This window comes from Arvicola amphibius, chromosome 5 (assembly GCF_903992535.2).
Source record: "Arvicola amphibius chromosome 5, mArvAmp1.2, whole genome shotgun sequence".
Classification (NCBI taxonomy): Eukaryota; Metazoa; Chordata; class Mammalia; order Rodentia; family Cricetidae; genus Arvicola; species Arvicola amphibius.
In genome coordinates, this window is record NC_052051.1 from 11,196,269 (window position 1) to 11,210,890 (window position 14,622).

The following is a 14,622-nucleotide window of genomic DNA, read 5'->3' on the forward strand; positions in this document are numbered from 1 at the left end:
TCTGGTTCCACAGCCTTTTATTTCTAACTATTCAGGGAGGTGGTGAGGGGAGGGAGGCAGGCAGGCGAGGGGGTACTCCAGCAGAGTGACACAATTCGCACTGCTCAGGCCCAGGCCCCTTCCAGAAAGCAGCAAAGGGTCCCTCAGATCCCAGGGACTTTACACACATGGCTCCCAGATGCCTCCCCAAACCACAACAGAAACGGTGCTCATCCAAAACCTTCCACTGTCAGAGAAGAAAGGAACCCAGGCTTGTGAAGAGAGCCTCTAGCTTCTCTTTGGTGAGAAGAGAAGCTCTCGCCCCACCCAGAACCATGGCTGGATATCAGGGCCACAGCTACCAAGAGTGGCCTGTCCCACCATGACTACACATGATCGTGCCTTGGTGAGGGGGCCATAGCACCTCCCTCGTCTGAAACTGGGTAGACAGGGGGGAAGGCTAGATGGAGAAGCAGGGCCACAAGAAGGCCCTCCCTCCCTCCTACCATTCAGTTTTAGGTAACACAGCCTGGCTCTGGGACCCTGAGAGAACCTGGTGACTTGCCGCTGCCACCGCTTAGACCTGGTTTCCTGGGCACCAGCCAACAGAAATCAAGCTGCTATTTCTGAGAGAATTGGAAGGGCTCCTGTCTCCATGTGGCATCTTAGAAGCCTTATGGGTGGCAGACAGCCACTGAATTCCTCCTCACATGGGAGCCAGGAACAGCTGACCTCTACCTCTACCTCCACAGCTAAGGGGGGCGGGATCTGGGCAGCAACCACCCAGCCCAGAACCTACCATGGACATGTAGACCTAGTAGTCCTTAGGGTGGGTTTTAAGAAGGCTTCTCTGCTCAGTCTTGGCATTCTATTGCACAGAAAGGAATCTGCATATCAGGCCGTCAGCCTGTCAGGTTTCACCCTAAAATGCAGGATGAGGCTGTTTGGAGGAACCCTGTGACCATAACACTGCAGAAAGCAGGTCACTGATCCCAAGAATTGGCTCATACACACTGCAGGGATGGGCCACCAGGACTTGAGGGTGGGGCCTGCCCACTGGCTAAAGTGCCAGATCTCCAAGGGCAGCCATGCCCCTCACTCTGAAGTATTACCTTCTGTGTGCTCAGCTGGCCTGTCCCTTGGCCTAGACCTGAAATCTGCAGCACAACTGGGTCCTCTTCTACCATACACATCCATCGCTGCACACAACAAAACGGGCGGGTCTGAGAAGGTGGTGGCAGCCATTTGTTTCTCATCTGAGAAATCCCCTCTAGAGCTATGCTCCCTGGCCATGGGCCCTTGAGGGCTGGGCACTCTCCAAGCTGCTAAGTCCACATTCCCCAGGAAGGGGCAGAGGTGCTTATACTGGCATTCAGGGCTGGTGCAACAGTCCTACCACCAAGTTCCCAGAAGATCACTTCATGTCTTGGCCAAGAGTGCTGTGTCAGAGACCTGGCGACAAGGGCTGAGTAAGTGACATCCCGGTGCCTCACTGCTCAAAGAAAGCACTGAGCTTGGAAAGCAACTTCCATCTTAGAGATGGAGCCTGAGTTCTGGAAAGAGAACAATCCAGCTTGACCTCAGCCCCACCCCCAATTACACAAGGCCACAGGTGGCTACAGCTCCAGGTTTAAAGCGAGAGACAAGGAAGAGGACCATATCTTGGTTATGCCAAGGATAAGTGACTGCTTCCAACTCTGCCACCTTCTGCAGCAAGTGAGGTGGAGAGCTTCGAACAGCAGAACCACAGTACCTGAGGTGGGAAACACCTGCAACTAGCTCACTCAGGCCCACTGTGTCCCCACTGTGAGGACAAGGCCATACACAACAACTAAGCCACCTGGGGAGCAAGGAAGGACTATGGCCACATGAGTAGTTGCTGAAGGGCCATGGAAGGGGAGACTGCAGCAGCTATAAAAGGGCAGGTGAGGAAATCAGACAGTAACCATCGCCTGTGGTGTGATCCAGCACGCCTTACACTGACACATGCATGGGAGTGTGTTTGTGTGACCCAAAGTCACTGGCATCCCCAGAGGCAATTGGCTGGAGTAGGGAGCCCTGGCCTCAGCGGCTGTGCTGTGGCCCCTGCCCCAGTGTCTTGGAGATCTGGGGTCCTGGCACGGAGGGCAGAGGACCCAAGCTCCAGGAACTGGTGAAAGAAGAGGCGGGGCTCTGGGCAGAGGACAAGGTGAGGGATGAGGCAGTGGTGGAGAGGAGAGAGGATATGGAAGTAGCTCCGACACTTGGGAAAGGTGCCCCCAAGGATTCTGTGCTTCCAGGGTCAAAAGACCCCCCTTGTCTCTTCGAAGAGTAGTCCAACAAAACCTTTCCTGGAAGCCTGCAGGCTGATCCCTGCCAGGTACCAGTGTAAACATTTGCAGTATGCCCACAGGAGGGCTGCAGCTGTCTGCCCAAAGGCAGGCCTGAGAGGTGCCAGTTCCATGGCAAGAAAAAGGTCCTTCAGCCTTTCTTTTTGGGGACACAGGACAGGACTGTGGGGCTTTTAAAGTCTCTCAGCCTTGGCACCAGGCCTGAAACTGCTGCTGCCGCTGCCGCCACCAAGGCACCTCGACAATGCAGAGACAAATAGCAGATGTGCCTGCCAACAGCTGCTCCAGGGGTGTGAGGAAGGTGTGGCCCTGGCACGGTGTGAGCTGAGCACGCCAGCCTCCCAAGTTTTCTCTGGGCCTGGCACAGAAGCAGGAAGGAGGCTGGTTGCTGCCCTCCTCTGTTCTGCAGGCCCAGAAACAACACAGGGGCAGGTCTGGCTCGTGAGCCATGGAGACCAGTCACATTCCCAAAGCCAGCACTCTCCAAGGGCCTCAGGCTTCCTAGCTAAGACTAGCCCTCAACCTACCATCCCGTGTTCTGAGGAGGCTGCACGAGGCATCATCTTCTGGGCTTGGGGCACCGTGGACTCAGAACAGCTCCTGCTCATCATCCTCAGAGCCCGACGGGCCCTGGCGGACCTCCTCATACCACTTGTTGGTGAGGCTTTTCATCTGGATGCGCCCATGGTGGAGGTCCTGGAGCAAGACAGGGAAGTGTCAGTGACAAGGTCAGGGAACAAGAGGCTGCTGTGAAGCTATGGGTTGGAGGTAACAGGAGGGCCTGGTGAGAACTGAGGGATGGAGGGGGAAATGGCACTTTAGAAATTCAGCCTTAGGAATTAGGTAAACCTCATCTCTGCCAGCTTTGGAACATGTTGCCCTGTGCATGTGAGCTTTCGCTGGGCCTCAATTTCCCCTGCTGTCAAATGAGATAACATGCTTTTCTGCTTAGCTGTTGGAGGACTTGGTCTTGGGGGTGTGAGGGGCTGCTGTGGAGAGAGGGAGAGCAGCCAGGGGAGCCGTCACCCCTGGAGGAGGCAGCTGCAGTGCCTGGAGGGACAGGGTCACAAGCTGATCTAAGACTTCTTGGCTCAGCATCAGGAGCTGATTCATGTCCATGAGGGCAGCAGGGTCAGAGCTAGGCTGCTTACTAGCGTACTCCAACGACTTCCCTCCCCACCTCTGGCCACTGCAGGCCTGATGGGAGGCAAGGGATTCCTGATATGCCCACCTCCTGTGTCAGCCGCCGTGTGAAGAAGGGGTTCAGGTACTTGGCATCCAGCCACATGAAGCCTTTGAGGTCCTGCTGTCTGATGTAGTGGGCTTCATATTCCTCCTCGGTGAGCTCAGACAGGTGCTCTGACTCAATGGCATTGCCCTGTGTGACAGAGCTGGCAGTGTGAGCAGGCACTTCCCTGGGAGCCCCCACTCTGCCTTCCTTCTAGAATACCACCCCTAACGCATGCGACCCTAGTATAGGTGATCACCAAAGGGCTCGCAAAGCCTACTCTCTGCAGGAAGGCCCAATGACAAGTTTTGTGCATAGGAGTCTCCAAAGTTGCAAAGCCCTGCTTGCCTGGGCCTGCAGTGCAGAGGACAGTGGAGGAGTGCATGGTCAATCTCTGGGGTCTGAGAGCCCTGAAGATGCTACACATTTCAGCCCCAGCTGTAATTCCTGCAATAGCAGGTTAGCGGGAGGGCTACCACATCTGCACACTTAATAACTTCCTACACTGCTGCTGGGACCCTCCTCTCAAAACCTAGTTAGAGCATCTGTCGGTGAGTACAGGCTCTGAGTGGAACCTTTTTTGTGCCTCAGTATCCTCCTCACCTGCAGACTGGGGACTATAAAAGACCCTGCTTCCTGTAGAGTCCAAGTGCCTGTGTTATGGTTGTCCAAGAGGGACTGACTGTAGCCTTGGCAGAAATGTCAACCTACACAAGGATCCCATCTGTAATTCCCAGAACTTGGGAGGTAGAGGCAAAAACACTGCAAGGCAGCTGTAGCCACAACACAGTCAAGTCCAGTTTAATCTACAGTGAGCCCATATCAAAACACAAAAATGTTAATCCCAGCACTCGGGAGGCAGAGGCAGGCGGATCTCTGAGTTCGAGGCCAGCCTGGTCTACAAGAGCTAGCTCCAGGACAGGCTCTAGAAACTACAGGGAAACCCTGTCTCAAAAAACCAAAAAAAAAAAAAAAAAAAAAAAAAGAAAACACAAAAATGGGCTGGAAAGATGGCTCAGTCGTTCTGAATGTTTGCTGCTTTTCCAGAGGACTGCAGTTCAGTTCCCAGTACCCATGTTAGGCTCATCATTGCTTGTAGTTCCAGTTCTGGAGGATCTAATGCTCTCTTATTGCATGGGCATGAGTACATGTACACATGTACGCACACGTGAGCGCACACACACAGCTTACACATACACAGACAGATGCAGACTTTTAAAAAGTTGAAAATAAGGAAACAAAACCAGCAAGAACAAAAAAGTAAAAAAATCACAACACAACCCCAAGCAAACTGGTTAGCTAGACGCTGGGAAGAGAGGACTCTGAGCATGAAAAGGACCTGCAGAGTCCAAGGCTGGCTACCTAGAGGAAAGGCCCTGGACCAATGGCCCTGACTCTCCCATTCCAGATAGCACTGTGATGATTGACCCAAGTTACTGACATCGTCCTCAAAGAGGGAGACTAGAAGGAAATGCATCTCAGAATGCAGAGGGTGGGTAGAAAGGTGGGTCAGGAGTCAGGGTTGCTGCCATGAGGAAGGAAGGGCAGGGAGCCAATGCAAGGTGGTCCCAGCCTGAGAGTAGGCAGCAGGAGGTGACTCACAGGAAGCAGAGGTGTGCAAGGGGGCACAGCAGCCTCAGTTTCCAATGTCGGGGCCCTGAACCCTTCTATCCCTAAACCATGACCCCTGTGTCCTTGAGGATGCCACCTTGAGCTGACCCCCCAGCTACAAGCCATCATCCTCTTGGTCCCTATCGAGAGGTATAAACACACACTGAAGAATACCTAATTTTGAAACCATCTGGTCCCTGACCTGGCCTTCTGGCTCAGCTCCTGGCGGCTGAGGCACTCTCCCGGGACTCTGGCATAGGACCAGGCTCTACTTCAAATGTCCTGAGCTACAGATGGCATCAGTTCTCAGCTGCTGTGGCTTTGGCAGGTCACAAGGCTGGCACACGCCCTACCCCAGAGTCATGCTTCAGAAGCCAAGTTGCCGCACCTGTTCTCAGGCCTGCACTGCTGGCTGACCCTGGGGTAAGCAAATGCATATGTGAGAGCCTGACCTGCTCTCCCTGGCAGACAGGCCACAGGGCCCACAGCCGCACTAACCATCTTCTCAGTCTTGCTGAGGTTGACGTCCTTCTTGTTCCTGCGGCGTGCCCGGGCATCCTCAATGTCCACGAGGTGGATGAGAGGCATGGTGCTGCCTCCCAGAAGCAAGATGGTGAAGAGCACAATGACAATGGTGGTGGTGCCGATGAGCTGTCGCTTCTCCATGGGCTCCAGGCCCAGATGCAAACTCAGGGCATAGGGGATGGCCCCTCGAAGGCCTGGAACGGTAAATGGAGATTCAGGGCCAAGCAAGAAGCAGGGAGAGAACAGAGAAGAAAGTGGCTCCAGCTTAGCACCACTAACAGTAGGACCTGCAGAAATGGCCTAGGATGTGAGAGTAGGTAGCAGGGCAGACAGGCTGAATTCCCTTGTGTGTTCTGCATGGGCTGGTTCCAGGCAAGGTGACTACAGCCATGGCACCGTGTAGCAGGCGTACTCGGGGACCCATCAGATCTGTTATATGACAGCGATGGTAGCTGAGTCCTACCCGGGTGCCCCAGGCCCCCTACTAGGTGTTCTGTGCACAGACAGGGCTATCTGCCACAGAAACCTGCCCAGCAGGTGCTTCCACTCTCCACAGTGCCCAGGCAGGGACCAGCCTAGAGTAGAAGTGCAGCAGACAGGGTATGATTTGCCGAGTGACTCTCCTATCTGCGGAGCTTGCTGGTAATGATGACAGGACTAGGGGTGTGGGCAGAGCTGGAGCCAGTTGCTCTGTACCATACACACAGAGCAGAGGCTCCTGAGCCCTGCCTCCAGAAGGTCCCAGAGCAGCTAGGTCAGTAAACACAAAACTAAATTCAGAAGAGGCAGCTAAGACATGTAAGGGGAGTGGGGGCTCTGAGAAGCCTGGCTGCTGCAGCAGTCCAGACCTGAGATGGCCAGGAGGTCAGGATTCAGAGATATAAGCAGAGCAAGCTACTCTTCTCCAAACCTACAAGGGTCACAGGATGAGGGGACCTGACACATGTGACAGGCTCAGTGTGCACGTATGCCTAGCAGGGCTAGGAAGGGAGCGATATATACCAGTCCATAGTGCTGCTTCCCATGGAAGGGAGGACAAGCCAAGCAGCAGGCAGGCAGTGGGCTCAAGGAACTCGCTGTGGCCCATGACACCCAGAAATAGAAAGGAGTAGGAACTGGGTTCCAAAGGAAGGGCTGGTTTGGAGAGCTGGATAGATGAAAAGGCCAGATCAGGAAGTCCAATACTGTCAGAACACAGACTCAGAAAGAGGTGGGGCCAGGACCCAGGATGCCACTGTCTGGGGTCGGTGTGGGAAGGGCTGAGTGGGAGACTGGGGAGGTGTCTTTGGTATACTAGCAACAGTAGTGGGAAGAGGGAGCCTGAAGCATGGCAGATACACTAGGTCAAGGGATGATTCTGCAGAAGCCACTGGTGAGCTGCTCGGGGCCAAGGCCAGCACAGCAGACAGGAACAGAGGTGGAGAAAATGAGGAGAGTGAGGAGCTGGGGCTGGGAGAGTAGCTCTGGTTTTGACTGGGAGGAGACATTAACTGTTTAAATGATAATTCCAGCACTTGGGAGGCAGAGGCAAGGAGGATGGCTGCAAGTTCAAACCTAGACTCCATTGCAAGTTTCAGGTCAGCTAGATCTCTACATGTTTATGTGAGACAGGGGTTCAGGTTGGACTCAAGCTAGAAATCCACCTGCCCTGTTCTTCCAAGTAGCTGGCATTACAGGTAAGTGCCAGTGTACTTAGCTCAGTTTTTACAATAAGGCCTTTCTGAAGAAAAAGAACTATGAGGCAAATTGTAGTGAACATTATGAAGCACTTCAACCCACATGGAAATATTCAGTTATATTTACTTATTTTATTTTTTGAGATGGTCTCACTCTGTAGCCCTGGCTGGCCTGGAACTCAGAGAGATCTGCCTGTCTCTGCTGGGATCACGGCCTGTGCCTCCACACCTGACTAATGACACTTAATAGGAAGAGAACAGAGAGTTAGAGTTCCTAAGGCTCTGCAGCAGAAGAAGAAATAACCTGGATAGCATCAGGAGGCAGTGGGTCGAATCCCCATGCTTAGCACCACCCCACACCACACACCATGCTACACAGGCCTGCCCAGGGTATGCATGGAGCTGGACAGGTTCTTGCTTTGCCTCCAAGGGTTCCTGGATGCTAGGCATGATCTTTGCCCTCCTGGAACCTGAGCATCCTCATTCCAGAGTTGGAAAAGGGCCAACCACTTCATGGTGCTGTGACAAGGACGCCATCTGGTAACACCTGTTGGAGCCTGACTTGCCAGGGGCCCATGTACACAGCCCAGGTTTAGGCCCACCCACCCTGGCTGCCACTCACCACTGAACCACATGATGAACATCATCTTGGGGGTAATTTTGTGATCTCGGAAGAAATTCAGCAGGTAGGACAGAGGGAAGATGTTGACAGCTCTGCCGAACAGTACCAGTACCTGTTGATATCAATGTGCTCAATGCAGGAGGAATCCACTGCACCTTCAGGCCAATATTAGTGTAACACACCTGTCTACGGTAGTCCTGCCTTCAGCTAGAGAGACCCCAACATCAGTGTAACACACCTGTCTAAGGTAGTCCTGCCTTCAGCTAGAGAGACCCCAACATCAGTGTAACACACCTGTCTAAGGTAGTCCTGCCTTCAGCTAGAGAGACCCCAACATCAGTGTAACACACCTGTCTAAGGTAGTCCTGCCTTCAGCTAGAGAGGCCCCAACAGTCAGAGCCTCACACATGTGCTGCTGCCCTGGCTCAGCCTGGGTGGAGCTTTTCAGTCTGACATTTTGTCTCAGATGCTAGAAGAGGTTAGAAGCATCATCCTAGGTTTTAGTCATACAGCCTCAGAACAAAGGCAGCACCACCAGGCTCCCAGTGGGGCCTAGAGACAACTAGGAATCCATAATGGGATGGGCTTATGCTAATCCTCCCCACTGTGGCACTGTGGGGAAGAGGGGACACAGGTACTTCTGCCTTTGCTCTGGGGTCTGGCTCCTCAGAGCAAGGAGGACTGGCTGAGTGAGGCCTACCTGGGAGCACAAAGGTGGCTCAAGTCCTGGGCCTATTGTGGGGTAAAGCCTCCTACTTTAAACAACCACAGCTCCAAGGGGCTGGGGTAAGGGCTGGGCGCCAAGCATCTGCTTCTGCACAAGGCCCTGGGTTAGCTGTGAAAGGCCTTCCCAAGGCTTTCCCCCAGACCTGTGTCACAGGACAGACTGACATAGGCAGGCAGCCACTCTAAATGGAGGTCACATGGGAACGGGAAAGAGTCAAAAGGACCCAAAATAACTGGGGTCTCGTGCAGTTGAACACATTTCTCCTTTCCTTTGAGGCAGGTTCTGCTTGTGAGCCTAGGCTGTTCTTGAACGTGCAATGTAGTTAAAACTGCCCTTAAGACTTCTTTCTGGGGGCCTGGAGAGAACATCAGTGCACATAAAATAAAAATAAATAAATCATTAAAAAAAACTTTCTTGAGACAGGGTCTCACTGTGTATGTAGTCTGGAACTTGCTACACAGACCAGGGTGGCCTTAAACTCACAGAGATCTGCCTGCTTCTGCTTCCCAAGTGTTGGGATTAAGGGTGTGCACCATTACACCCAGCTGGCCTTAAACTCTTAATCCTCCTGCCTACATCTCCCAAGTGCTGGGGTTATGGGCACCCACTGACATGCTCTGGCTAAGACTGTACTGTTTGAAGGTGACCACACCATTCAAGGACACTGAAAATATAAAACATCCAGATGCTTATGTCTGGGATTTTTTAAAGAAAAGTCATTTTCAACAGAATTACGTCTCTGTAGTTGTCGGCTCTAAACTGGTCATAGTTATATAGATGGTTCCAGACCATGTAGTTGATATTCTAACAATAAACATTCAATAAAAACAAGAAAATACTTACTATGCACCAGATGACAAAGGAAATTTCAAACTTGTGAGGGAAACTAAAAATGGACAGGCCAAGAAATGCAAACACACATGTTTCTGAAAGAAATCAAAGAATGGATTATTCACTCCAGTTCCTTTCTTACAATCCAGTAATAACTTAAGCAGGCATTCCCAAGTCACACCAACAGCCATCTTATTTTCTGGAAAAATCTTGCACCAGATACTGTGGTTAGACTTTGTACTTAGTATTTTTTTGGTGTGTGTGTGGGGGGGGGGGGCGGGGTAGATGGAATGAGATAAGGTCCTGCTATCTGGCCCAGGCTGGCCTAGAATGCAATCTGAGTACTGGAATTGCAGGCATGAACCACCATGACCAGCTTCCTCCTTTACTGTCACACAGGCAATTTATCTCTGCTATTGACAATTTCCCAACATAATAAGCTGTCAGATACTGTATGCAAATAAAACAAGCTCCCACCTGTGTATCTGCTGAACACAGAATCAGTCAGGATCCTACATGGCTCAAAATGGCAAGAATTCCAAGCATTTGACTGTAGGTTCCGTATGACAAGTGAGAAAGGGGGCTTTAGTTAACTCCCTCCCAGTTCATCGTGCCGACAGCACCCACTGGTGGACAGAATGTACCGATGTTGGCTGGAGGTTCAAGAGGCAGCAAACCCACAGGGTTAGCTTGTGGGAAGGACCCATTTGCAGACTTAGTCACACTTGGTGCAAACACTGTGTGTGCTAAAAAGAGCACCTCATAAATTTACAGGCTCCTGATTAAACTACGGGGCCCAAAAGAAGAGCCTAAAGAGTCCAACACCTAAGGAGACAGGGATTTCATTTTAAAATGTGCACATCAGCTGGTGAGGCTATTTAAATCACTTCAGTGGCGTTTGCAGTGGCTTATGTATTCTTCAACACAGCACTAGCCAGGTGCTTGTCCCTCCCCCTCCCTGGGACACCTTATCTAATAAAGTGCGATCCTTCAAGCCAGTGCATTCAGGCCTACTCCACTTCTCCCTAACAGCGGGAAGTGTGCTTGACTTAAGCCATCCTTTCAGGGTGGCCACATAAGCTGCTTCTGGAAATGCAAGCTACATGAAGGCAGCCTAGCGCACTGGCTAACCTCCTCACAAAGAGCCTGGTGAATTCCCACGGATGCTGTGATGGCGTTTCAGAGATGGCGTGCATGTACAGTCCCAGAACTGAGTACTAACTAGAGCTGGTCAGGGGCACAAAACAGAAGCCAAGAGGTGCGCTGTTCTCTGCTCCACCCTGTGAGGACCAGGTCAGAGCCTTTGGCCAAGGCTTTCTGGTAAGAGCTGTGGATCAGCTGGGCAGTAGTGGCACACGCCTTTAATCCTAGCCCTCGGGAGGCAGAGGCAGGCAGATCTCTGTGAGTTCGAGGCCAGCCTGGTCTACAAGAGCTAGTTCCAGAACAGGCTCCAAAGCCACAGAGAAACCCTGTCTCGGAAGAAAAGAAAAAAAAAAAAGAGCCGTGGATCAAACAGCCACTGGGGCACTATAGGCCTGTCTCCTAGCTTGTACCTTGGCAATGGGCTATCTGGCCTCTCCTTACCCAGCTTCCCTACCTTGCAGACAGCCCTGCCATCCCCGGCTCCAAAGTGAAACAAGGCCCCTCAACACCAAGGAATGCTAAAATTGCAGCTGAGGTCTAGCCCCAGCGCGTATGCACACCTGAGCAGTTTAGAGGGATGGTTAAAGATAGCATCTTTACTCCAGGTATGAACAGGAGTGGGTGTGTGGTACATGGAGGGGGAGGAAGCTCCAACTGTCACTGCTTGACAGGCCTCATATTCATCCCAGGGGAACACATCTCTGGAATTTCCCCCAGGGCTAGGATGCCCTCGTTTAGAAGCTCACAGTGCCCCTAGATGGAAAGCCTAAGACCCCACCACTCAAGGGTGGGGCCATTTGACCACCCTCAGCATCATCTCTAAGGAACATCTGTGGAGATCTCCACATTAACATCCAGAATGTTCAGCAGCAGTTCCATTTTTGGCCATAAACTACAGGCACCAAACGTCCATTTCTTAAGTATTGTACATCTTCTATGGAATCACAAAACCACAGAAACCAACCCAGGAGTTAGGAGCATGGTACTTGCTTGGGCTTGGAAGGATTCTGGGCCCTGCTGCCAAGGAAAAACCCTAGCTTACACCCGACCAGGGCAGGAATCCCAGTTTGTGTGGACACTCAGAGGTGGGACTCACCACACAGGAAGGCCACTGTCCGGAGCGTCTGTTGCATGAGGATCTGGGTGACTGGGGAGAGGTTATGGTGTGTGTAATGTGACATCACGATGCCAGAGAACAGGATAGCCATGATGCCTGGAGAGAGGGGCAGAGGGAAGACATGACACACAGCACAGGACAGGTGTGCAGATTAGACCACACTCTTCCCTGGGTCCCAGAACCCCAAATATTAGGGATTTAAGAAAATGGAGGGTCTGGAAAGATGACTCAGAGGTAACAAGCAGTGGCTACCCTTCCACAGGACCCACACTCGGTTTCCAGCACCTACAAGGTAGCTTACAACTATGTGTGACTCCAGTTCCAGAGGACCCGCCACCCTCTTTTGATTCCATGAGCACCAGCTTTGCAAGCAGTACAAAGGCACACATTCAGGCAAAACATGCAGGTACACAAAAAGGAAAGAAAAAGAACACAGAAAGAAACTGGGATACAGTTTCAGTTGGCAGACTGTCTGCCTAGCATGCAAGAAGTCCTGGGTCCCATCCCTAGTAGTACATAACCAGATGTGGTGGCACACACCGGCAATATCACCAACTGGGAAGTAGACAGCAGGTCAGAAATTCAAGGTCATCATTGGTTAAATAGCAAGTTTGAGGGCAGCCTGGGCTACATAAAACTCTGCCTCAAAAATGAGAAGGAGACAGAGAAAGAAAGTGAGGAACAAGGTGTGGGGAGAGACAGAGGCAGGGAGAGAAGGGGGGCTGCAGACACACAATCCTGAGGCCTTTCAGAAGCTACAGAGAAATGGCCAGGGCCTTGCCTCTCTCTGCCAGCTGGTGACACTGGCCAAGTGGCTCCCCATCTCCAAGCTACAGTTCCCTCGGCCCTGCTCCCACAATAGTCAGGGGTGAGTAAAAGATATGAACTGAACATCACAGTTGTGGAATATTCTTTTACATTGTGTGAAGATGTGTCACTGTGACTGGTTTAATAAAAAGCTAATAGCTAGACAGGATTTTCAGGGCAGAGAAGATGCTGGAAAAAAGACAGAAGTCGAGAGACAGACATGGAGGAAGTAGGAAAGCAAGATGGACAGAATGTAGATGAGGTAAACGAGCCTGGGGCAGCACACAGATGAACAGAAATGGGTTAAGTTGTAAGAGCTAGTTAGAAACAAGCCTAAGTTACTGAATGAGTTTTTATAATTAATAAGAAGTATCCTTGTTGTGATTTGGGAGCTGGCTGCCAGGACAGAGAAAGACTCGCAACATATGGCACCCAACGTGGAGGACATATTTCCACATAAGACCTGAGAAAGCTTTTTTAAAAGGCTGCAAACACACAAAAACAGAGCCAAATGTGACTTTTTAGTCCCACAGTCTCTCATGCAGGCTGCAGTACTGAAAAGCATCTCTCAGTCACTGCCTGTGGGCTTGAGTCACTAGTGTACCATGAGCTAAGCTGTGCAGTGGTTTAAGGTTTTGCTCATGTAGACAGAAAAAAATTACAGATACGTAGTAAAGCCAATTCAAAGAGAAAAAAACTCTAAACAGGTTACAGTGTGTTTAACAATGTGTGTAGGCTTAAAGGGGAAAAAAAGCAGGGTATAGACAATCATAAAAAATAATTGAAAAATAAAGTAGCCTTTATTTTTCAGAATTAGAAAAGTAAAGTAATAAAAAAAGGATAATCCATGTAAGGATGGGAAATATTATAAAATAGGAGTTTGACCTTATATGGTACTTTGTTAATTTTGAAATTTTAAAATGATAATGAACAGATAACAGCTGATGAGAGACACTGGGTTGTAGAAGGGACTGCTAAATTAAATTACCCTATATATTTTAACAATGTTTTAGATGGGTAGTGGTGGTGCATGCCTTTAATCCCAATACTCGGAGGCAGGGGTAGGTGGATCTCTGTGAGTTCGAGGCCAGCATGGTCTAGAAGAGCTAGTTCCAGGATAGCTAGGGCTGTTACACAGAGAAACCTTGTCTCAAAAAAAAAAAAAAAAAAAAAAGTCTTAACTTCAAAATGAAAGTCAAAAACTATGTTACAGTGGGGAAGAAGTTATGCTTTTGTTTCCACAGAAAATGAAAGGCTGTGGATTCATTCAAGGTTGATGGAGATCAGATTTGATCAGAGAAGACCCCCTGAAAATTCTGGTTACAAACAAAAAGAAAGACATGTGACGTATACTTTACCTGCTCAAACATGAAATAAACACTCATCTCCGGCTCGATTATGTACAGCACATAGTCCGTCTTATGTTAATATAGATATTATATTACCTTTAAAGGTTTGTGTGTTTTCAGAGCAAGGAGACCAGATACCAATGAAGACGAGTGGCCTAGGTGATCCAGCCTCTCAGAGTGCCTCTGCTGCAATTTCCTCAGAGTTCTGCATCCAGAACAGCTTCAAGGCTGCTGGCTGAGATGGTCCACCCTCACAGACTATTCGCCAGGACTTGACCATTATCCTAATTTTCTCAGGGTCCCCCAAAGATGCCAGAGCCCCCAGACAACAGGAAGCAGTCTAGCATTCCCAAGAGGTGGGATGGGTGGATTTTGGTCATTTGGTGGGTTTATAGATATTTGTCATCATTTGGGGGGTTGGTTATGAATTGTTACTGGTCATGGTCAGGGAGAAAGCTAAACAAAGATTAGATCCAGGGATCTCTTTCTGAAGGGAAAAAGGGGGATACAATATAGAAATGGTGGGATAAAAGGGTGAATTGTTGAGTCTACTTTTAAACAACCAGTAGTCTCAAATATTTGACATTGGTATGGATCTTTTTGTATATTGATACAGATTTAAGGTTATTTGTTAGAACATACTTATGTTTCTGCTATTTTTTAAAGATTTATTTATG

At 50.3% G+C, this 14,622-nt stretch overlaps 1 protein-coding gene across 4 annotated transcripts in view; it reads right to left on the minus strand.

Moving 5' to 3' along the window:
• Positions 1–14,622, minus strand: part of Slc9a8 (solute carrier family 9 member A8) — a 58,775-nt gene continuing 44,153 nt past the window's right edge. For all 4 annotated transcript variants that reach the window (XM_038329608.1, XM_038329607.1, XM_038329610.1 and 1 more), the window contains exons 11-16: positions 11,769–11,885; positions 9,542–9,624; positions 7,972–8,083; positions 5,647–5,867; positions 3,541–3,687; positions 1–3,005 (exon numbers count right to left, since the gene is read on the minus strand). In XM_038329608.1, coding sequence (XP_038185536.1) covers positions 2,898–3,005; positions 3,541–3,687; positions 5,647–5,867; positions 7,972–8,083; positions 9,542–9,624; positions 11,769–11,885 — 788 coding nt within the window. In that variant the 3' untranslated portion in view covers positions 1–2,897. The remainder of the gene's footprint in view (positions 3,006–3,540; positions 3,688–5,646; positions 5,868–7,971; positions 8,084–9,541; positions 9,625–11,768; positions 11,886–14,622) is intronic.